The sequence below is a fragment of the Ammospiza nelsoni genome, chromosome 1 (assembly GCF_027579445.1).
Source record: "Ammospiza nelsoni isolate bAmmNel1 chromosome 1, bAmmNel1.pri, whole genome shotgun sequence".
NCBI classification, from domain to species: domain Eukaryota; kingdom Metazoa; phylum Chordata; class Aves; order Passeriformes; family Passerellidae; genus Ammospiza; species Ammospiza nelsoni.
In genome coordinates, this window is record NC_080633.1 from 95,427,224 (window position 1) to 95,452,414 (window position 25,191).

The 25,191-nt window shown below is 38.1% G+C and overlaps 1 protein-coding gene across 1 annotated transcript in view; it reads right to left on the bottom strand.

The window, feature by feature from the left end:
• Positions 1–1,003: 1,003 nt before the first annotated feature.
• The window catches only part of ZNF407 (zinc finger protein 407), a 335,692-nt gene continuing 311,504 nt past the window's right edge, over positions 1,004–25,191 (bottom strand). Inside the window, exon 9 of the mRNA XM_059481372.1 lies at positions 1,004–3,543. Coding sequence (XP_059337355.1) covers positions 2,192–3,543 — 1,352 coding nt within the window. The 3' untranslated portion in view covers positions 1,004–2,191. The remainder of the gene's footprint in view (positions 3,544–25,191) is intronic.

The following is a 25,191-nucleotide window of genomic DNA, read 5'->3' on the forward strand; positions in this document are numbered from 1 at the left end:
GCTCCCAGGTAATTACAGCACATGGTAGGTTAGAGAATCCTTTCCAGTGCTCCTAAGCACAGGAACATCTACCACTGGGGCTTTTTTTTATGCAAAGGTCTGCTCTTTTCATTGTGCATACAATGTGATTGCTGGTTTGACACTGCAGGCTACACTGGTTTTATGAAGGATTAAATGCCACCTGAGACATATTTATCCTAAATAAATCACAAATGGTAAACTGCAGCATGTCAGTGTCAACATCCTGTACTGCAGCAGAAAGGTTAGCCATACAGGACTAAGCACAGCGAGGAATTAGCATCCAAGCTGCAAGACCACAGGGCTACAGTTAACAGGAGAAATGATCAAGAAGAAATATTTCCACTGAAAAACATTCAGTTTTTTGAACATCTGTGAGAGTCTTGCAGAGGGCCATCATTTTGTAAAGGTCACCTTTTTCCTGATAACAAACGGGAGTTGATCCTGTCACTGTTTGCTGAAGACAGTATTTAAGAGTAAGTGAACAGCCTGTCACTTTTTAAGAAAGATGAGCAAGTCAAACTCGCCTAATTATGAATCTTGATGTCTAACTTGAAAATTACTTTTTTGGGGGTTTGACAAAGACACAACCTCAACTCTTGGAAAATAACAAAATTTGAAAAATAATAATAATAAGAGATGAAGAGGCAGCAGGATCTTATAGCCCCAGAATGAAGCACCTTTTCTCAGCAGCCCTATTAGAAAATACATTTTTAAGCAGTTGCTTCAGGAAGGAACTATTGTTTTACCCCACCCCAACTTTCTTACAGTTGATAATTTTAAGATATTAAACATGATAGGAAACCCAGTTATCTCTAGAGTCAGCATGGCTTATACCCTAAACACTTACACAATTATATTAAGCATGCATGAGGCACACTTCAGAAATTAGATTCTTTTATCTTTATCTATCTAGCAAGCTAGAGAAAGGAAAAGAGAAAAGAGAGAATGCACAGACATAACAGATAGCATTCGTTTGCTCCTGCTGAATGCCAGTTCTGTTTATTGTTTAATATTAAAAATCATGATGCTTCATTTTAATGCTAACATTTTATTTGAAAGACAAAAAAAAAATCCCCAAACCTTGCCAGTTTATATTTTACAATTTTTCTAAAGAAACAGAAGCAGTTTTATCATGAAACAAATATTTTCAACATGAACTTGCATTGAACAATTGCAGTATATCCACAAGTAAATAACTGACATTCTGGACTAAGCAAGAAATACAAGGTCACCTTTTGTTTCCCCCTACTTGTTAATGTCAATGTCAGAATTTTCTTTAAAAATCCTCCTAACATTTGAGACGTAGCTCACAAAATGAACTGCAAAATGGTATTTATATGAAGCACTAGTAATAAGAAAAGCAAAACACTGACAGTGACAATATTTTTTTCAAAAAATGCACATTTCTTATGTAGGACTCTCATCTAAAATTAAGTGGAAGTTACAGGCATCAAGTTCTTCTTCCCAAATATGTATAATCAAGGATTTTCTGAAGTGTAACTTTTTTGAGCTCTTCTTTAGGGCAAGTCTAATGTGTTACCATGAAAGAGTAAAGTACTATGAAAACTTTAATTTTAGATGCAAAAAAAATCCATATTTTGATGACATATTTTTAGCCAAGCATGTTTTAATGTAAGAGTTTGGAAAGCAAAATGTCATCTGTTCTACTTTAAAATGAAGAAGGGCACCCAATATCATATATATGCTTACCTGTTCACCTTGTTATTGTGGGGTTTGTATTTTTTTGCATATTTATCTGATCACAAAATGTACATATAAGTGCAATTATTTTACTCCTGTGATTATGTTATACAAAAATGACAGAAGGCAGGGAATTACCCTGAGATAAAACAACATTAAGACAAAAACTTCAACAAAGAAAGCATTCAACAGAACAATTTCTACTTCGGGCGGGAGGCTTTTTATCCTGTTTTGTACCCTAGTATGCTTGTTGTATAATAATCACATATAATAGTTCTTGGAGCTATTGTAACAAAACTGTATTATCCTCTTCAGTGAACTCCTCCTATTAGCAGGACATGTATTTGTTATCTGGTTTGGAGGAAGTTCTACTGAGAAGGCTTTACAGAAAGCACTCCAGGAATACAGTGCCTCCATGATTCTGGTAATATCCAGCTCTGCTCTGCACCCAGCCTACGAGTGAAGCTCTTCATGCTTCCTGTACTTTGTTATAATCTCTCTGGCCCTGAATTACTTGTGAGCCACCCTCTGTATAAATGACCATGCTTGTTAACTGTTCTCTTGCTCTATCAGGGGCTACAGCTTCTGCTTTTATAGCAGTACCAGTCTGCAGAATGTCTTGGGATCCAGCTGTCTCTATCACAGCGTGTGAGTACACACCAGGCTCATCCTGCATGTCTGGTGGCAATTCTGTGACGATGTAGTGTGTTGCACCTTCAGAGAAGTCACCATCAGAACCCTGAGCCATGGCTTGAGCTAATTCTTCACTGACAATGATCTGGGATATTTGCCCATCCGACTCCACTAAATCCATGTGTTCACTCTGCACGCTGAGCGTGTGGCTACCAGCTTCCTGCATTATTATCTGAGAACCTTCTCCAGCTACCATATGCACAGTCCCCTCCTCATTTACAATGACCTGGGTGACACCTTCTTTCATGAGCTGGTCGGCCGCAGCTGTGTCACACACAGCAAACTGCAACACTCCTTGCACCACGTTCTTGAAGGCAGCCTGAGCTCTCTCCTGAGATGCAATTATAGCCGATGGGTGCATGACCCGTGTCACTACTTCCATAGGTTTGGTATCTTCCTGAGTCTCCTGAACTTCGTGGAACATTTGTATTTCTTGTCCCTCTGCATCGCTGGGAATGCTGGGCATCTCTGGGTTCGGCATTTGCAAGAAGTCTTTGTGACCAGACCTGCATCTGTCAAGGAGTTCGGATTTGTTTTCCGCTTCACCCAGCTCAGTCACGGCACAAAGCAGGGCATCTAATGCTGAGGAAGACTCTGGAGGATGGACTGTAGCCTCAGAAGCATCTAAAACTTCCTGTCGCATTATCTGCTGCAGCACCGTGCTGCTGGAGTCAGGAACCGCGTCGATTTGAACGGCCTCCTCCATGTCAGCTCCCGCTCCTTCAACCACCACCACCTGTGTGGCACCATCTGCCAACTGCTCTGTCAGGATCTGCTCAGGAACCACACTGCTCACGTGGGAGCCATTCTGGTTTGTGGCTATGACTTGCCCGTCCTCCGTGATGTGCACCACCCTGGCCATCTGCCCCGCCATCGCCAGCGTCTGCAGGGTGGCCGCGGCCGTCTCTTCCACCGAGGCGTCGATGGCGAAGTCGCCGTCATATCCTTGAATAATAATGAACTGCTGAACTTCCTCAGGGGACTGGGGCTGTCTCCTGCTGCCCTGAAAGGCCTTCTCCTTCACTGGAGAAACCTCTCCCAGCGCTGCCGCAGTAAAAGGGCTCGTGGTTTCCACAAAGGTTGCTCCTTGCCCCTTCAGTCGGCACTCATAGGACTTGGACACAATGCCTGCAAGACAAAATATGCTGTTAACATGGTATCATGGCAAGTATCAGTTCATTACTTTAACAAATTGTAGCTTCAATGGAAAAAAATTCCCTGACAATTTTTGGATTTCATTGACAGAAAACATAGATAAAATGAGCAAATGAACAAAACCAATTTGCATGTTTTCCAAATAACATATTTACAGGTTGAAATAATTGCTGAGTGTAACAATGCTGCATCTTATTAACAATTTAAATGTGTTTTCAAAAATATTCCATATTAAAAAAAGCCCAGATAAATACAGTATACAGTTAAAAGCCACATCTTTTACAGAAGAACCTATTGGTGATACTTCGGTATTTCAGTAATGAATTTTTGGATTGTGTATTACATTAAACATAACTTGATGTGAGAAACTGTGGCTGATTTTCTTAATACCCTGCTATTGATTGTGAGGTCATTGCCATGCTGTCATTTCGATGCCATTGTCTCCCCCTTCCTTTTCCATCCAGCATCTTCTCTGGCTCATGTGACTGACTCAGTCACTCACCCAGTTACCTGGTGAAAACACTTGGTAGTTTTCTTACACTAAGTAGGATATAAAATCTAACCCAGAGAAGCCCCAATGACATATCTTAATTATTTCTGCACTAAATCAATTAACAAACTATAATACCTGTAACCTCCATATTCCAGCTGCTTGCTGTGCCACCCAGTTTGGTTTTGTGTCATTGAAGGTTTCCTTCTCAATTCTCACCACTAACAATAAAGCTTCAGCAAGGCAAATGGAGCCCAAGGCTATACAAACTCAAGGCCATCACTCTCCAAGCATGGCCTACATATTTGTGGGAAGACATAAAGGAGAGGACCCTGTGGCCAGCTTTGTGAATGTCCACAGAAGTACAGCTTTATCCCTCCCTGTCTCCCCATGGCAGTGCCCTCCAGAAGCACCCAGGAAGCTCCTCCATGTGCTGGGAGCAAGCTGTGGGACACAACTTGTGCACACAGAGAGAAGAGTGGGTGCTGGACATTGCAAACAAGGTGAGGGTCTAATGGCAGATGGGCCTTGGGAAGGCTGATTAAGTCCATGCTGCTGAAACTACCCATATCCACACTCCAGTTTAAATTCACCTACACAAACTGAAATCACATCTCTGGAATAACAGGTGTAGCTTCTTACCACTGACACAAATAGATATGCCATGCCTTGCTTGGCATAAAAAGAGGCAAGAAAAAAAAAGCAACACTTAAAGTGAAATTTCAGGCTAGCACTGTACTTTCCAAGCCAGGTGTAGTGAACAATGTGCTTCATTGAACTCAAGAGACCAAGAAAATTATACTAAAGCTGGTCTAAGGGGGCTCTTTCATTTCAAAGCATAGAGCTGTCAGACCTTGATCCCACAGAGAATTAAAATGGGCTCTAAAAAACAGACTCATTTGCTTAAAGGTAAAGTTCACACATAGGAGCTGACTTACTCCAAGACTGAATACTTGGCGCCTTGCAGACTCTAGCAACTTGCTATGTTAAGGTGCATATCAAGCTAAAATTCCAAAATAACATCAATAATTAAAAGACCGAGGCCTTACACTGCTATCTATCTATCTATCTATCTATCTATCTATCTATCTATCTATCTATCTGTCTATCTATCTATCCATTCATCCATCCATCCATCCATCCACCCACCCATCCTTTTTTCAATTACAGAGCTTCTGGTAGAGAACTGTACTGTGAAGCACAAAGAAGTAATTTTGTCAAGCTGAAAGGCTGCAAATCACCTTCACAAGTCTAAACTGATGCCATACAACTTCCTTATTCCCAGTTTGCAAGGCAGGTTTTTTTCTTTTCTTTGGAATAGAAAATTAACAATTTAAACAATTAGAGTGTTTACAGGTGATGCTGCATAAAAATCTAGCCCATGCAACTGAAGTACACTTTGTCAGGTATAAGCAAGAAGTAAGCTTACTGTGGTATACAATTGGTTCTTATTCCCACTTTTCCTGTGCTCTCTGTAGGCACTGACATTCACATGACCCCCAAAAGAGCAGAAAAGTAGGAAGGGGAAATCAACATAAAATGACAATTATCCTCCACATTTTGTAATAGAGTATAAGTAATTAATTCTCTCAGGAATCTTGCTTTGTTGACAAGATAAAAGAGGAGCCTGGCAATGATGTGGCACAAAATCAAAATAACTCCACAAATCACGCATTTTCCACTGGATTTCAAAATCAAAATAACTCTACAGTGATAATTTTCACATGCACATACACTAAAATCATGACATCTTTCTCCAAAGATCATAATAATTTACATACAGGACCCAGCATCAGTGTATTGAGGAGAAGTTCTGGTGTGGTGAAGACAAAGAAAAAGGAAATTCACCCTGTTTTCATCTCCTGAAATAAATGCCATGCCAGTGAATCTATGCAACTCCAGTCTTTACTGTGCAATTGAATGGGAAGTCTCCTGGGTGAAGAGCTATCCGGTGAATCCCTCGCAGCACTGATAATTATGCCATTCTGACTGCTTACTTAATCTATTTGAATCCAGAGGTGAGTTAAGCCACTTCCTGACCATTAAAGTAAACTACATGGGTAAATACTGCTGTCACTAAGGGGTGTGATGAAGCTTAACTACACCAACATCTTAACCTCAGCTCAGTGCAACCCCAGCTATTCCATCACAGTTCATAAATGCGATTGCAGGTCCATCTTTTGATTCAGCAATTTAATAACTTCGAGTGCTGTCAGTACTGCTTTGAAAAATGGCTCCTATAAAATGTAACAGCCTCAATCAGATTGTAAAAGATTCACCCACTGAAGATTCTTCCATTTCAACTATAATGAATTAATGTTGAGCTGTGTAGAAGTTCAAGTGTCATTTAAACTAATGTGAATCTACTGTAACTTTAAATTTTAACTGGACTATGACCAAGAATTTACTGGGAACATCAACTTCAATTTTAGTGATTTTTCATGGTAAATATGAGTTGCAGATTTTACTGGTTTTCTTTTGTTTCAACAGTGAAAAGCCAAGTATGGAAGATATTTAGAAAACAACAGATTTTGAGGCTTAGCTGCTATTCTCAAAATGAAGCACTGGAATCCAACACAATATTTGTAGGAATTTTTAGGCATTTATGGAACATGTCACATTATTGGACTGTATGTAGCAACAAACCATGCTGTCCCAGTAAACCCAGCCTGCCTCTCACCCCCTCTTAACAGTTAAAGAGAAGGGGTAAGTGTTGACTGACACGGCAAACATAAGCTGCAATACAAGCCCACATTAATATTGGGAAAAGTGGACTTGTTGCTGATTGCATGTCATTGCAAATTAAAAAGATACACAAATAGGCATTAAAATGACAAAATATAATGATACAAGAGCTCATATTCAGACAATTTGTAAGGAGGTGTTTCATATCTAGGGGTGCAATGATCAGAGAATTGGTTTCTTTCCAAGAAGTCTGTCATTTCAGCAGAGCCATTATTTATCAGTTGGAGTCCTGAGTGACTGTTAGTTTTTTATTTGAAAATGTCAGGACATTTTAGACATTAAATCCATATTCACAGGTTATTTTAATTCTCTGAGACCACAAACTCCTGAAATAGGCCTAAAAGAAATGCTTTGATGTTTAATGTGTGTCTGGGAAACTAGAAATAGGGCATAGTACCATTTCCCCTCTCTCTTACTCAATACCTGACTTCCTTTTGTGTGTCTGTTTTATTCTTTTGTTACTGTCATCATTTGTTCCCTGCAGAATAAATACCTTATTCTTTTGTTAAGCTTACATTTAATTAAAATGTACAGGATTTGTGCAGTAAAGTCGAATGAAACAAATAAAACAAGGGCCCCCTCTCTTGAAGGCATACGTTGTGAATGAAAAATGTCATTACAGACTAAAAAATTTTGCAGTAAACAGGGCCTACAGAGAGAAGTTTCCCCCGTAATGACATCCATAAAATACACAAATGGCACTTTTAGTACCATCCTGAATATGGCATTTTCTGTGCTCTACACACAATCTAAATGGTTTGATCATAGAGCATAATACTCCATTGGGTTTATAGAACAATCAATGTTCCATAAAATGATGTATTTATCCAATAGTAGGCTCAGCAGTTACTGGTGTATGACATTGTAGGACACTGGCTTTGTACTGTTCAGCAGCACACATGCTGGCTGTAAAACTTATCTAACACTACTTCAACAACTTCATCTCATCTGTGTCAAGTAATTTGTTGAAGCCTCAGCTTGGTTTAAAAAAACTTGTAATAAAAATTCATAGAATTTTCAGGAGAATGAAAGCTGATGACAATAGAAAGGTCACATTGTGGCGCCACTCGTGGGGTCGGGGGTCAGCTGCAGTTCTAAAACAGAAAGTAGATTTCATGCATCGTGTAGCAGATAAAGATGGCATTAAGGAGACTTGTCTCAGAAAGAGACGCACAACGCGTGAGGAAAGCCTGGGCTAATATTATATGTAAAGCACCACCTTGCTCTCAGCCAGCAGCCTCTTTAGAATTCTAATCCTTCCCCAAAACTTGCAGCAAGCGGCTGTGTGTGGTGAGGCTGGGCTGAGGACATCCTTCACAAGGAGCACCTTTAGGACAAAGCAGTAAGTCATAAATGAAAGAATCTATTATGACGACGGAAATGATCTGCATTTACACAGCTAGCTTAAAACAGCTATTTTTCCTTTTCTGTAAAAGTTCTAGGAGGCCTGATTTATAGTCCCCTATTCAGCAACACTTAATTTTTCATACTTTGGTCATTAGGTATATTATTTATTGACAAAAACAAACATTTTGTATCTGACAAAATGCAACAAATATTAAATAATGTGAATGCAAAGAAACATCTTTTCCTTCAATTAAACGCAACCTGTAAGGAATTTAAAATATTTTTTAAAATTGCCTTATGTCCAACATCACTTGAACAAGCTACTGATTTTCTTATTTTAAAAGTTATTGTCTATATGGCAGCAATACAATATTTTGAATGGTACAGTAAGCCCACTTTTCCAATTCATAAAGTAATATAACTTATGCCTTCATCAAGTCACAAGTTTCTGCTCTGTTTTCATTCAACTATTTTAGTAATGATCTACCTCTGCTTCAATTAATTAAGTACAGTCTGTGGGAACTGTGTCATAATTTGGGATTTCCCTGATTTTCAGAGGCCATAATAATAAGATGCATTTTCCAGATCTCTGTTGCTAGACCATAGTGCAAACTATTCTTTATCATTTGCAAGGCTTTTATGTGCAAGCAAGGTATGGGTCAGCATTTTTTAAACCAGCTAGTTAAGCTACTAAATAAGAGATTGTGAAGGCTCATTCATGTCTTCTGCTGAAGGAAAGAAAATATGATGGGTCAAACCGAGAAGTGAAATAAATCAGCAACCCAAAATGGCCCTGTTACAGCTATTATGCCCACAAAGGCAGCAAATATTTGTAAAGCAATACAAATAAGTATACCTATAGGGGACTTTACCATCTCCCTAAAAGACATAAAAAAATTCCACCATTGACACAAATTACGTAAATCTCAAGAGAAACCAATACGACAAGGCTTCATTTCCCCCCCTTTCAATATATGATTACTGGAAAAAAAAAACCCAACCAAAAAAAATCCCAAATAACATTCATAGTTTATTTTATACTTAAAAATCCAGTAATGTCATATTTCAATGTTGAAACTCAAAACAGCCTTAGCTTCTAGTTTTGTCCTTAACCACTCAATCATGTTTGGAAACTTCAAGGTCTTCTAAGAAGTACTTAAATAAAGGATGAAGTTTTAACATTTCAGGTATCTTAAAAAGCAGGAGATGTCCTTTAGCTTTCTAAAATGTGAAAGAAAGTACTCTTGTAATATTTTTTTCTTTTGAAAAACAGACTGAAATTTCCTGCTTGCTATTTTTACCTCCCACATTTCACAGAACTATGTCAACGGCCACAAAAAGATACAAAAGAAAAAGACAACCACCAAATTAAATAGCCAAGCTGTCCAGTTAGGGTATTTAGGCAGTTTGTTTGGTTTGGTTTAGTTTCCCTTCAGTGTCTAATTAACCTTTGGGAAAAAGCCTTCTCTAGGAAAAATTTCAGTTTGTCTTTTCCTGCACTCAAGGTCAAAAATGAATGTTATAGAGCCCAGTGTTACAGATGGAATGCAAATAAAAAATACACATACCAAAACTCCCACTGATTGTGGCAAACATATACAGTGTTAACTGCAGAATTTACAGCTGCCTAACCTGCAGAGTAACTGGTTTACTTGCAAACCACTTTTCTCTTTACCTGTTTGCCACCATGCAGGCTGCTCCTCTCAACTCTGATGTGTGAGCAAAAGCCTCTCTGTGGCATATGCAGCAATTACCTACACGGGCAAGCAGCATCAGGAATGTATCTGGAGTATTTCAGCTATGTCTTACAGTGCAATTTAGCAGCCTGAGATGAGGATAGCCAGTCTGGACATTTCTTGGCAGTCCAGCTTCAAAGACTACTCCAGCCCTCAGTTTGGGAACAACTGACATTGATGATACTCGGATGCACGCTTTCTGTTTTATCCCCTGCAGTGCAAATGGAGAGTGCATTTTTAGCACTTGTAAATCAGAATCCCAGTTTCAAGGGGTTCTGGTTGCGCTTGGTCAAACCAGAGATTTCTGCTTCCTAGGCAGACAGAACACATAATATAATATGAAAAATAATACACTAAAATGAGAAAAATCAGGGGAAAAAACCCCCAAGCTCTGCTCATAGGGAAAATGATCTGGATTTCTGAAATAAGTCTAATCCCAAACACTAACGACTTTGTCAGAAAAAGGGGAAAAAACCTTTTTGTCATTGTTATCTCAGCAGAAGTTTTTGTTTTTCAAGAATATATACATTCAGATCTTGGTTTTATAAACATTTATTTATCAAGCGTAGTGCTTACTGCCATAGTTAGCCTCAATAGTCTCAAAGGGACTAAACATGGTTGCTTGCATTATGCATTGTGTTTGCATAATCAGGCCCTTGGGATTAACAATTCTGAAAATGGCTGGCCTTCCCGAACGTTTGATGTACATATATGAAAAAAAGAGAACAGACACTTGTAAGGGATACCCAAAATAAAACATCATGCTATTAAATGATCAAGCAGAAATTATATTCTTCAGAATACCTACCAACTATGAGTATCATGATTCTCTGTATTTATCTATTCTGATTTATGCACCCTTTCAGTAAAAAGGAGCACCTGTTCTTTGCTTGAGGGCACATCTCAACCCATTTAAAAAGCACAGCAGTTTTTAGGAGGAATGCTTGGGAATAACTACAAATAGCAAGCTTCCCTAGTTCTTTTTGTTAGTGAAGACAGCAGAAACTACCATTTCAAATGTGATAGTCATATCTGTATTTCATTTATAAATTCAACTACGTTACAGCTATATTCATATCTTTCCAGAGTAAATTATGGGAAATAACCATTTGTCTTCATTGTAGACACTTTTGCATGTATAGTAGAAAACAAACCTCTATTCAATAACTGCACAGAGGCACCATTAAAATCAAATTTACAGTAAACAGAACCTGCAGCTGGGGTAAAACACTAACTGTTAGTATTTTAATTATCAGTGAAGCTTTCGGAGGTCTAACATCTGCTCATAGCCAAATGACAGCAGCTGCTTGTGTACACTTAAAACAACATGAATTTCTTCTATAAATATGAAAATGAATTGTATGTCGTGCGTTCATTGTGGCTCTATTCCTATTAAGCTGTTTAAGTATATAGGGTATTCTGAACTTCTTTCTTGTGGCAAATTCATAAAGGGCTGACCTCCTCAAAAGAATGAGAGGCAAAGGCAGCAAAAATTCTTGAGTCTGTAAATTGAAAATGTTTAGAGACAGTACAGGAGGTCACCCTCTGCCAAGACACTGCTGGTAAATGCTAACAAAACATCAGCGCTAAGTTCTGATCATTGCGCACTACAGTAACTTCAAGGACAAGACTGCCCAGCATGCAAAGTATCAGGAGTCTAAGGGATGGCTTATATCAAAAGCTAATGCTTAAAGTGAAGCAATTAATGCATTATCTTACTTGCAAAAAAATACTCTGTTTCAATGTCCAAAACATTGGAGGAGATGAGCGTGCTCTCTTTTGTGGACTTCATCAAAAGCATACTGGAATGATTCCTGATTTGCATGAATAGAAGCAATAATCTGCCATGAGGAAGAAACTATACTGGCTCAATATGAGATTTTGCTAAAAAAGGCAAGCTTCATAACTTAATTTTGCAGCTTTTTATCTAGGCACTGACATACAGTTGATATTTTCCTTTTAGTCTCTCACTTGCTTGGGAACACAGGAAAGAAAACTGGTGGAGGGACACATTTATTTAAGCTGTAGAGTCTGGCAGAGTGCAATGAAGAGAGCATTACAACGAGTTTCAGAAGAAAACAAGGAAAGAGGCTTTTATGGTTTTCACTTTACAGGTTTTCAGTGGAGAAAGATCTGTTTCTTGGCTTTTACAACATCAAGTGTAACGCCAGTGGCAAATAATGCTTATGTATTTTCACAATAGACCTACAGCTCGAAAGGAGCACTACAGTAATTTAGTCTGAAAGCTGTAGGTCACGCCAAGCTGTGTTTTGGAGAAAACCCCAACACGATTAGACGCTTCAACCTTACATGTGCAACCACAACACAGGATCAGCCCTGAGTACAGCTGTCTCCACAGTGGTACCTGGCTGAAGATGAAGGTGAGTTAATTGTGAAGGCAGTTCCTAAACTTCTGACATTAGACTTCCCACTCCAAAAGTCAGTTTCAGAGCAAGATGACAACAAATGAGGAGGAAGGAATAGGGCTGGTTATAGGTGGGACGGTTTCAATGCACAGGCCTTCCTCTTTGCTGACCCTCACTCCTCCTGAGGCACTTGACAGCATCAAGGCTTACCATGGCCAAAGTTATGAGTGTCAGAAAACATGCTGATTTTTCACCTCAGAGTGTCACAGGCCTGGCAGTAATGCTGGGATTACTTAGGAAGCATGAAGCAGGGGTACTTGCTGGCTCTGGGAGGTTGGATAGATGGGTAAATAGAGGCTGGAGAGATGGGGAAATTTTATATCACTTTCAAGGGTCAAGTTCATGACAAAGTCTTCTTTTCATGATTCACCTCAGGTGAAGGATGGAAGCAGGATGTTTCCAAAATATCTTCAAAGGAGGAGCTGTTTGTGTAATTGACCCTTCTGCTGACAGAAATATATTTTCAGTGCTACTGATAGAGTAGCACTTAAATGAACTGTCTTCCACTTCCAGTGTTAGAAAGCACAAGGCAGGATGTAGGTAAAGCAAGACAGAAGGTACCGAAGCTGCTACTTTCTGGGCTGTTGCTGAACACTGTTGGTGCAGGAACTGCAAGATGGTCTATGTGCCTGGGCTGCATGGGAAATGCAAAGTAAACTGTTGAACTACAGCTTTCCCGAGGGCTCAGAACCTCCTTACCGTGTTGCTTGCACTTGGCTGCAAAGTTGTGTGTTCAAGAGCTGAATAACTACCCTGTTGACAAGGCTACTTAAATTGTTGCTTAACTAGAAGTAGAAATCAACAGCTTTTGGATGGCACAGAGAGCTAATACCAAACTGGAAGCGTTAACATCAAAACAAAGAAAACCAGGATGTAGCATAAGTAAATAAGAAAATAATAATGTAACACCAAACTTGTGCTACTGCATACTAGCATGGAGTGGAGAAAGTGGAGAAAGTAAATAAGCAAAAATTATATTCAATGAGAGACAAGTCCCTAGAGAACTGTAATGCTGAAGAAATTTAAAGAATGACAATGTTCATCAAATTACATATGAGTTTATGAAATGTAAAATAGGAAAACAGGCCAAAGCAATTTTTAATCACACATTTAAAAGTACGTCTGCTGCACATTGTTCTGGTACAGATACAACTAAATTATGTATTGATCTTTCTAGAAGAGAGATCTTGACTAAAGAATATTCAGAATAGTGAAACAAGAACTATTAGAAGTCTGACTGGAAATGTCGAAAGTTTAAGTGCAGATATTCTGGCTACATAATCTACAAATGCTGGAGAGGGAGGAAAATTTTTGTCCCTATTTGATAAGCATAATCTTATTTTGATGAAACACTAGAATGTTCATGTCATACTGCAGGAAGATGGTTAGACATGGTGAGAAATGGAAAGTCAATTCAGCTGCCTCATCCACTTTCAGGTGCCAGGGTGATGAAGCTCCCAGATGGAATAAATAGAGTGTACAGTAGTTAAGAGTATGACTTAACCCAGCTCATCACCATTTATACTGCAAATCCATACTATTCCAGAACAACTCAGTGAAAAGCAGCACAGGATTCTGCAGGAGCTACTCAGATAACTTTTGTAAACATCTCCATTCTGAACTAAAGTTCACTCAGGACTGTGGTGCCTTAAGTCTTAAAACCCAAAGAACTTGCAATGACTGTCAATCATATGAAGTATGAATCCAAGTCAAATACGGACTAGTAAACAACCCCTGCCACTCTGTCAGGTCATCTCTTTAGCTCTTTTAATATTTTTCCTTCCTGAGACAAAACTTTGACTAGGAAAAGAGTAACCATTTTAAAATTAAATAATGAGCATATTTATCTAAAACATTTTAAAATGCCACTTAGTTCTCAGCTCTGAAAGCACTTGTTCAAAGTTTTATTATCTATGTCTGTCTCCAACCGAAGGCAAGTAGTGCTTAAAAACATGTCAACTAAAAGATGCCAAGTGGTTGAAAACACCATGGTTCACCTGTCTGTAGCATGGTGCAGGCTGCAGTGAATGCCATCATTCTGCTGTGAATGCCATCATACTTGGGACCTGGTACAGCACCCTTAGGCGTAGCACAAATGAAGCCAAGCACTTGTACTATTGCTGGAACTTAGTTCACATTTTTTTGTACAGTAGACAAAATTTCAGAGGAATTCATGATCATTCCTATGAAAACAGTAAAGCTTGGGATATTTGACAAAATGGAGACCAGACAACATCCCCACAAAAAAAAAACCAAAAAAACCAAACAAACAACCAAAAAACCAAAAAACAAAAAACCAAAAAATCCCAAACAAAAAACAAACCCCAGAAGACTGAAGCAAGATACCTGGAAGATCTGATTTTCAAAACTACAAAGAAACTAACAGCTCCTTCTGACACTTTTGTTAAAAGGTTATTTCAGCTACCTCTTTAAAAAGTATTTCTTACTGTTTCTCCAGCTACCTTAGTTTAGTGAGCTCAGAGTTTTTTAAGTTCTGGCATGGAACAAACCAATTGCCAGGACTCGTTGCGGTTTGTTATTTCAAATCTGTGCAGATTACAGAGCTTGGGAGCAGCCCATGGGATCACAGGTTAAAAAGCTGCTGCAAGTCATAAGTAGGCCTTACACATTCTGTAGCCATAACTTTTGGGATACGTTCCAGTGCTCCAAAACCCACTGAAGTTCACCATTTCTTTCATTGTGTCTCCAATTACCTTTGAAACATTATTCAAGTGATTCTACTGAAACAAAAAGACTCTGAAGATATTTGAATGATATTATTTTCTTTATAAAAAGAAAATGCACATATGAAAACTTACACAGAACAAAAAATTATATCAATGCCTAAAAAAACAAGCTAAAAGAAATCCAAAATTAATGTTTTTCTTCTTTCACATGTTATTTTTTCTAGGGCCTCTAACAATAGAGTGAATTTTATGAAAGATTTTTAGGTGTCTTTGCATAAAGCTGATTTCTTCAATGCAGAATTAGGAAGCAAAATAAAATTGGCCTGCTTTCCACTAGTGCTGGGCACAAGAGCATGCAAATGCAAACTGAACAGAACAGACTTAAAATCTAATGGCATCTATCTAAAACTGTATCTTGTGAATTGCTCAGCAATTGGAAACATATTTATCACTAAAAAAACACCATAAAAATGGAAAAAGCATTATACTAACTTTTCAGGCAGAAAAGTGGAAAACAATAAGAAGTGTGTTGCCAGGGTCACACAAGAATTCCAAGGTGTGCTGAGTCCCAGTTTTAAATCTTAATCACTGCATTATCATTTCTTAGGAGAGCCTATTGTCAACTCCAAGAGTTGAGGTACTCCATTTACCCACCGGGAAGCTCTAGTCACATCACTGCAATTTTCCTGATAATGCCCTGTCAATGACTCAACCCCACATTCATGAGCAGAGAGGAGTTCAGTGTCCATGTACCCTATAATGAGGAATGCCGGGCTGCAATCTCTGCTGAGATTGTCATAGGTGTCCACTGATACCATCTGCAATTACAGAATTTTATGAGATGGAAACTGGTTCATTATGAAAAAGACTCAAGTCTACCAGCTCATTTCACAGATGTCAGATGGCAGACTTCCTACTCATCGCAATTCTTGCAAGTGCAGAAGAAGAGGCCTGTAGTTAGACTTTTGGGAATTAAGCACTGAGCTAATGCTAAGCACAGGTCTAAATGCTTTTCTAAGCTGGACCCTGTTAGTTCTAGTCCAAGCCATTCAAAACAGGGACATAGATTCCTGAATTACAGCTTCACAAGTGCCAAACCAGGACAGCTAGCTCCCAGAGGAAGGCAGACACAAACTTAGCAAAATATCACTTAGACAAACACATACCTCTCAAACTGAATTCAGCTTGATTATAACTAAGCAAAGTAATTACATTAATATTTTCAAAAATATCGGCTGAATTCCATTTTGAATTGTCACCTGTTCAAATAAGTGAATTAATACCTTCCTTTAAAAAGGCATATGTACATTATAGATAACTAAGCATGTTTGCATTTTTAACATGTATTATTTACTTTATTTAAATAGTTTTCTCCAAAATTTCATTGTTACATTTAAAAAGTATGTGTAGTGTAGAAAATGATAAACATTTTCTTCGAGAGTAATCCCTCTCATACATACATTCTTTTGCACTTGCAGACAATGATATATTCATCTTCAAATCTGGTAACTATTAGCTTAAACAAATATCTTAATTCCAGACATTTCAGTCTATTTAAGAGCACAGAAATTAAACTAATTCTCAATTTTCTCTGAAAGAAATACAGATTTCTTATACAGCTTTCAAGAAATGAAGCACTGCTTGCTATAGTACAGCCCCCCCCACTCCTTCCAAAAACAGCCCATTTCTGTTGGAGGTGAACCTTGCTGCATTTATTAATTCCCTTTTTAACAATAAACCACAGAAAAATCCAAGGTAACAGAGTGTTTAGCAAGAGGACTTCAAATACTAAATGCAGGCTATAGCACTACCTCAAGGTCTGGGTGAACTCTGACACTCTGAAGACAGAATGGAAGGTGCTGATGCCAATTTCAATCATGCTAAATATATGGGAATCTGCTTATTTGACAGACTTGCTTTCTCCTGGTGCCACTACCTCAAGTGGCAGTGACAGACATGCTCAAACCATGGTCCCTGGCCTTTCATATGTTCCTTTCACAGACCAGTTTCCATAACAAAGATATACTCCCACTTGGTCAATTTATCACAACCTCCTCAAACACTTCCCCTCCCACACATGCACTTGGTATATCCCCACAGCCTCATCACGAAAAAAGAGACCCGAATCCCACCAACCATACTAAAATTATATTGCAGATTTGTAGATTAATGGGCTGATTCTGGCATCTCAATTCAAATGGATTTACAACCACTGTGTTTAGCCCTGTGTGATTTCAAATAGAATTACTTCTGATGAATTTGGATGCAAATTCACAAAGCATTAAAACAAACCATGTTTAAACTCGTTGGTTCATCAGATGCAAATATCATGCATTAAGCAGGGAACACCCATTTATGAAAATAATGAAAACTGACACCAATATAATGAAATCATTACAGGTTTATGGATTCTGGGACTTAAACAAGCCATACCCTTGTTTCTCCTAACTGATTAAATGCTTCTTTGCAGTTTATGTTTGATCTGCAATTCAAAAATAAATTAGTTTAGTCTTTGAGCCCAAAACCTTGGAAAATTGCTAGGAGGTTCTACCTCAGATTCATCTGGGGAAAAGAGCTGGGTAAAGGGAGGAAATTGTGGGGGCAGGGAGGCTTGCAGTGCGAGTGAGAACCAGCAGCACAGGAGAGGAAGCAGTCAGACAAACCGAGGTTTGCAGACTCCACCAGCAGCGCTCACAAACGCCTGGCCTGAGCGTTGTCGTGTGAACACAAGGCAAGGATGGTCATACTGGGCACTTGTGTTTCATAAAGCTGGCACAGATGGGCCTGTCACACCTTGTGCTTCGTCTCCACAAAACCTCAACCATCCTCACTTTGCATTGCGTTTGTAGACAAGGAGTTTACGTGCAAAAGGGCAAAGGATTGCCCAAAATTTCTGGGACTGTCCCATGGCAAGGAAGCAAAAATAAATGTGACCATGTTCTAACTGATAAAGTAGATCTCTGAGGTTGTATGTAAACAGTAGATATAGTGTGGGTTTTTCATTAATCCCCCTGTCTAATTATCATGAGCATGATTTCATTTTCAGTTAGATGACAACAGCCTAGCTCAATGGTTTCCAGTAAAATCTTTGTATCCAGATAATAAATTCTTCTCATAATGATGAGATTTAAAACAGCAAAACATTCCTCACTGAGGCATGTAATGCTGATAAAGCACAATTTTGCTGCACAATCTATGCAGTATAAAAAGTTCTTTGCTGCATCATGATCTGCTCCAATTTGTGTATAAATAGCATTTGTAATAAAAGGAAATGTAACACCAAGTTTTACTTAAATAACTGGTCAAAAAGAGGTTGGAAGATAATGTAGTTAACACACAACAACAACAACAAAAAAGAAGGGCAACTGCAATAGCTCTTTCCTAACATCCTTTCTTCTTCTTTTATGAATCCATTCACACCAACATTAAGAATTTGAACCCAAATATTTAAAGAACTATATGTTGGGATGGTTTGAGGGTAATTTGGTCCCTAGAGTTGAGATACCATCTAAATGTGCTGCAAAAACCAGAAACTCAACTTGAAAGCAACTCTCTCCATAACTTCAGCCAGTCATCCCAAGAAAGCTCCTGTTTCTGAGGACAAACATACATGACTGAAAAGGCTTAACAAGCTGTGAAAGTCCTTAAGATAAGTTGATACCCAAACCTGCATGTACAGAAACAATTAGCCATTGCTGAGGCATCATGCAGCACCACACTGACAGTGCCACTGACACTGGGCCATGAGGGATTGGAGAAGCCTGACTGTTTCAGCATTGCAGTTACCCAGTAACCACTGTTTCCATGACCTTCTAGAAATCCTTACTTGGCCAGCAGATCAAGTACTTCTATTACTATGAAGGACCCATTATTTGCACTTACAGCTTTGTCACCTCCATGGAACACAGAACAACACATGGAACAATACTGGTCACAGAGATTAGGAATAAAATTGTGTCCACATTCAGGAGATGGACAAAATTCCCATTGAGTCACAAAGCAATTAATACAATTTTGGATTAAAACAAGAACAAACATCTGGATTCTGTTTATCATTTAATGCCAGTGCTCTGAAATCCAGTCTGGCTTCTAATGGGTATTAGGATGCTGGTAAAAAGCTACCTTATCCTGAGTCACTATGTTTAACTCTGCTGCTCTTTCCACACCCCTTTACATAAGCACAGCCAAAAGTAGCATTTGGGATGTGCTCATTTTGTTACAGAGAGAGTGAAAAACATATGTCACATTTTCTTACCATTTCTGAAGTTGGTCCCAAAACTAGACTGAAACAGTTTCTGATTACAGGTATTTTCTGTGAACTGTGAGGCAGGTGAGCACTTGTTTTTCCCTCATGACCTACTGGCTAAATTTTTGAAGGCTGCTGAGAAGATGCTGTAGCATTAATTAAAATTGTTCTGGTTGAAGCAATGTATCATGAGACCTTGCCTTAAAGAATTGCTGAATACCAGATCAACCTCAACTTCACAGTACTATGTGCATCTTCTGGTGTTTTTTTATTGTATGATTGTGGGAGAAGGACAATACTCAAGGATAAAGGATCACCTTAATCTGCATCAGAATGAGATTGTCCTGGTTAAATGGTGACAGAGATGTATGGATATGTGGTAAGTGCCAATCTGAGCACTCAGATGTGGAATTAGGACTCCATGTACGGGTACTTATTTTAGAAAGTAGATCTCAGAGGATAGATAGGGTTGCCCACTTAGCTCAGAAAACCCTGCTCCAGTTTTAAAAGCTACTTGTCACTGCAGAGCAAATGCTTCAATTTTGAAGCAAAGTGGTATGTTTGGTGGCCCCATTTGCATGACAATGCCCAGAATGCTCTCCTAACTCACAGCTATTTCATGGAAGGGCTGATGCATTCAAGGCTTCAGAATAAACCCAGATCCTCTGGGTATACCCCTGCATATGATTTCAATACTTTCCCTCCAATTCATGTGCAAAAGATAAGACTGTTGAAGTGGATAGTGGTTATAGGTAACCAAACTAACCTGCCATCAGTATTTACTAGAAATCAAAATGACAAATGGTACTTTGGCAAGTCTCTAACTCCTTGAGTAATTAGCTGATCATCTCGTACCCACGTGTATATGCTTTAGGTGTTGACAGAAGTCGTGAAGGTTGCTGTGAAGAGCTGTCCCAATATATTAACAAGCAAACGCAGAAAAACTAAACAATGCACAGAACACAGCACAGATACAGAATAACAGTTCATCAAGACGGACTTTGCTCATCTCCCGCACTTCTCTCCTCCTCTCTCACAGCTTGCTACACAAAATAAATGCACTACACCGACTTACACTGCAGTACAGAATATCACAGTCTCCTCTACTGTGTGGATTTCACTGCTGAGAAACTGTAACACTAATTGTCAGTTTCCCACGATCAAAGTAATTTGGTTAAATAATTGGTTTACATTTACTATATTTTATTTGCCTCACAAAAACAAATGTTATAACAAAAGATCATCTGAAGAGAAGGGAATGTTATGGTGATAACACCAATATGGTGCCAACATATGGAGAAATATGTGTGTTTTGTGCACATAAACAATGACATGAAGCTTCAGCTGTTTAGAGAACAAAGCTTTACACCTGAGTTAACTCAATAACGTGATATGTGCATTCTGGTGTGTATGTGTATGAGGGGGTGAAGCCCTTCTGATATTGGATTTTGGCACTGAAACAAAAGTAATGTTTTAAATGCTGATTAACCGGTGATAATTTATAATTCATTCTTGATAGGTGAGAAATGATGACATTCCTTCCTTACCAGTTGCATGAAGACTGTGTTCACATAGAAACAATGGCCCCACTATACCCAAAATCAGGTTGATGACACCATGATAACTCTTCAAGACATTCTTGGCTTTTCAGATATTTTTCCCTCTTTATTTGATATGGTGTGTGGATTTGACCACAAATTTCACAGCTCCTCCCCCGATGCAGGAAAGGAACACAGTAACGAAGTGCCTGCAGCAGTCAGCAGAAGCATCTTCCTTTAACCTCCCTCCAGACTACCAGGCGTGAAGAACGGCTGAGACATCTTCCTTCAGCCACCAGAGTGCCTCCTTTTCCAAATGTCTCTAGAACAGCTTCATTCAGAAGAGGCTGCCATTGGAGTTTCTTCAAAATTCTGCCAGAATGGCTTAAACTCAAAAGTAATTAAAAGCCTCTGTAAAACTCATAAGTCAAGGGAGTGGCATAACATCCATTAATTACAGTGCTCCATGATGTCACACCTGTGACTTATGAGAGGCTATCCTGAGCTGGGTTCAGAGCTGCTGTTCATAATTTATAATGCTGCTGAAGCCTGCCTACAGAAAAGCAGTTTTGTATTGGGATGGTACGTATTTTGAAACGGCTGATTGCATGATATAAAAAATAATATTTTGGCCTTCATTCATTGGAAAACTATTGTGGCTGAACACAGGTTTAAACACCAAATACACCACCACCAAATGGTGCATGTGTAGTGGGACCATAACTCTGTGATAACATCGGAGAGATTCAGAGGACAAAAGTGATAGCTGATTTTTCCAGTGAATCCTGATGGTGACTGATTTTTAATGTTAAGACTGGAATCAGAAGGTTTGCATAATTATGCTTGGCTGTACTTGCAGAATTTAAACAGTTGTAAAGAAAATAAAATTCTGAACAGGTTACCTGAAATGAACAGAGGTAGGTTTATTTAAATCAGTCCTCAGATGCTATTTTTGCTAAAATATAGGGCATATCATCTACAGAATGTTAAATTAAATTATACAGAATGATACTCAGTTTTATGAATTTGCAGTAAAAGTTGTCTGTATTTGACAGACATGTACAGAAAAAAAATGGCAATGTTTCTGCAACAGATTAAAACCTGCATTTTGCTTTTTTTCCTTTGTCTGTTTTGAGTTCAAATGGAAACAAACCTTACAGTATAGAATTGGCTTAAGGTCACCTGTCTACAAGGGATTACTATGTAGTTCCTTTTATATTTTTCCCCCTACTAGTTTGAGGGACAAAAGGGCAGCAGTACCCTAAGGGCTTTTTCAAATAACCTCTTTAGCAAATAAAGTCATACCCTATGTATAGAGGCCATTTCATCCCAGTCCCATGGGCTGCCTGTAGGGTAAAATACTGAATTTTTCTGGCATGTGTCACTGAATGTGAAAAAGAGGATCACTACTTACAGAAAGTTAAAGGCTGAATGAAAGAATGTGAATTTCCTTAATGCACTAATTTAAAACATTCTATATTGAAGCTGAAAACATTGACTATAAGCATCTCAGAGAAACACTGGAATATATTTACAGGAGCCATACAGAGACTCATGTATCAGCAACTGATTTACTATGGCTTGAAAACACAACAGATTCAGCTCATCTGAAATCTTAAACAAACAAATATATTTTCTCCAGGGAAAATAAATAAAATGAAATTTGGCCTGTTTTTTATGAACGCAATCTTATGACGGTATCAACTTAACATTACCATAAACATCTCTGAAATCAACTGTCAAGAAGGAATCTGTTATGCTTATATAAATTACTATTATTATTATTTTTGTTGCCGCACTTGCTGCACCCCATTTCTGTAATTGCTGAAAAGACAACACACAAACCCTCAAACTTTCAAGTACCCACAAGGTATAAAAAATGGTTTTAAAACAAATGATTTGACAGCTGCAAATGCAGGATAACACCTAGTTACATTATAGAAACAGTGTGGATAATTACTTTTTTCAGAAGGAAAGACTCCATGGACCACAGTCCTGTCTGAATTTCCCTGCAGTTTGGATAATGTGCAGTAATACAAATCCTGTTGTCACCTCAACCAAGTCTTTTTTATCATCTATACATCAGCAAGAATGATGAGAGACGTCCCATGATTCTAACAGTCTTCCTTTGAAGGATCCACATGTTAATTACTGCACTAATTATGGTTTTTGAATAACCAAATGAAGTAAGCAGTCTATGGGAGGTACGGGCATAAAACTCAGACTGAGAAAATACTAGTTACTGAAGTCATCAGTGTAAACTGACACATTGAACATTATTAAAAAAAGTAGAAGTAGATTTTAAAAGACAAGCATCTTCAATAATTAGGGTTCCATACAGGAAAAAGAAATGTTATTTCTTAATGGCAAGTGCATTTAAACTGTTATCTAAAGATCTGAAGGTAAGCCTGCTTAATTCACTGCTTCTTCTTTTGTTATTAGGAAAACATAATTGTTCCAAATAATTAGCACTAGAGTACATCACAAGCTGACAACAAAATTATAGAAATCTTCATATTCAGATCCGTCTAGCTGGCTATTAGGAACAGTTTCTGATCATAACCCATTAGTTGAAGTGCTGTGAGTTCTTGATTGCCACCAAATAACCTCAGATATCTGCCTAAGTTAACAGCCTCTATTTATTCAGAGTTTTCTTGACAGTAAAAATTGCTTACGATTTTTACAGCTGCCACACAAAAGAACAGTATCAGATGTGTGCACTTGCAAGACTAGGTGATAAAATAATTGAAATGCGGATTTTTAGACACAATTTCAACGCCTAACTTTCTAAATGAAAAACAGCTATGGGATTTCAGTGTGCTGTAATGGTACTATTGGCTTTCCTGTTTATTAAAAATTAACATGAACACATTCCAAATCTTCCTAGTTGTGATGACCATGCTAATTAAAATAAGATTTGTTTGGGCCAAGGTTCTTTGGCATAACAGCCCTATTTTGTCCTTTTTTTCCACTGAACACTAACTAATCAACTGCTAAAGATATTTCTGTATTTTATGGCTCAATCCTTCTTCAGTTTTTTTGGTACTTTCTTGGGAATCATACCAGGGCATAAACAGCTGTTAATCCATTTCTTAAACAGATAACTAGCATGGATAGGATCACAGCAAACACTACCAGAAAGTGTAGCATGTTTTTAAAAGACACTGCCAAATGAATCTTCTGACAGAAATCACTGCTGTAACCCCAAAAGGAAAAAAAAAAGACCAAAAAACCAAAAACCTATGTACACATGGTAAGAAGGGAATTGCATTCTTTTAGTTACTTACCCAGCTTCAGTGAGTGGATTATTGATAATGTAATACAGACAAAATAAAAACTTATTTAAATTTCCCATCTAATACCTTAGTTATCTATAATGCTATTTGAAGCTCCTTTCCAAATGTGTTTTTTTGGGTTTCTTTTTTCCCTGATAATAGCTCAGTTTATAAACCTACAAAGCTTTATGTCAACTTCCATGGGGAATAACTTTGATTACTAAAGTAATTAATGATGCTGGATAGTAATATGGATTTTCTGTTAAGATTTTAGTTTGAAGTTAATTAGTCTCCACATTATGATTTGCTGATTAATTACAGATATTTAGTTATAAAGAGAGATGTTAATTATTAATCTAAAAAATCATCTTGCGCAATTAACTGAAACTTTGATGTCAGTCACCACTCTCCTTGTATGTAACTTCCAAGGTGCTAATTCTATGGAGGGAGGCACTTCCCCAAAAGGTAAAAAAAAAATCCTTCTGCTATCTTTTTTGTGTATTTAGTATAGTACAGTGAACAAATTTTTCTCTTTATTTGTCAGGACAAGCCACCCACTTTGAAGCTGGACTGTAACTTAATTCTCATGAAACTACTGATCTTTCATTGCTTATTCTTACAATATGCCTCATCTTATCACGGAAAAAGAAAGTGCTATAAAAGAAATTCCACCACGAGTCTTAACTGTGTGTACTCTTGAAATCTTGTCTTAACCTCAGAGCTGTGATGTTCTGCTGACTGATGGGCTTTGTCAGTTCCCATGTTAAAGTCTGGAATGAGCTTCAGCGTTGCTACAGAGATCAGTATTTTTCTAGCAGCAGCAGCAGCAGCAGCAGTCTTTGCCAGTGCCAAGAAAATATTAGAACAAAACTACTAATTAATGTAACAGCTCAGTTAGAATTTGAAATCAACTTTTGTTTGAAAAGAAACCCCACCTTATCTCTTTTTTCCCCCCTTTTGATCTGCAAAGAAGAAATCTTACTGTTAATGTAAAGAGGATAAGAATGCGATTAGAAATAGGGTTAAACCAAAAAGCATCAGCAGCACACCAATGTCCTGGAATTTACCCTAGTAACACAGACTCTGAACAGGGATCTGTTTACATTATCTCTAGATCATCTTGACAATATT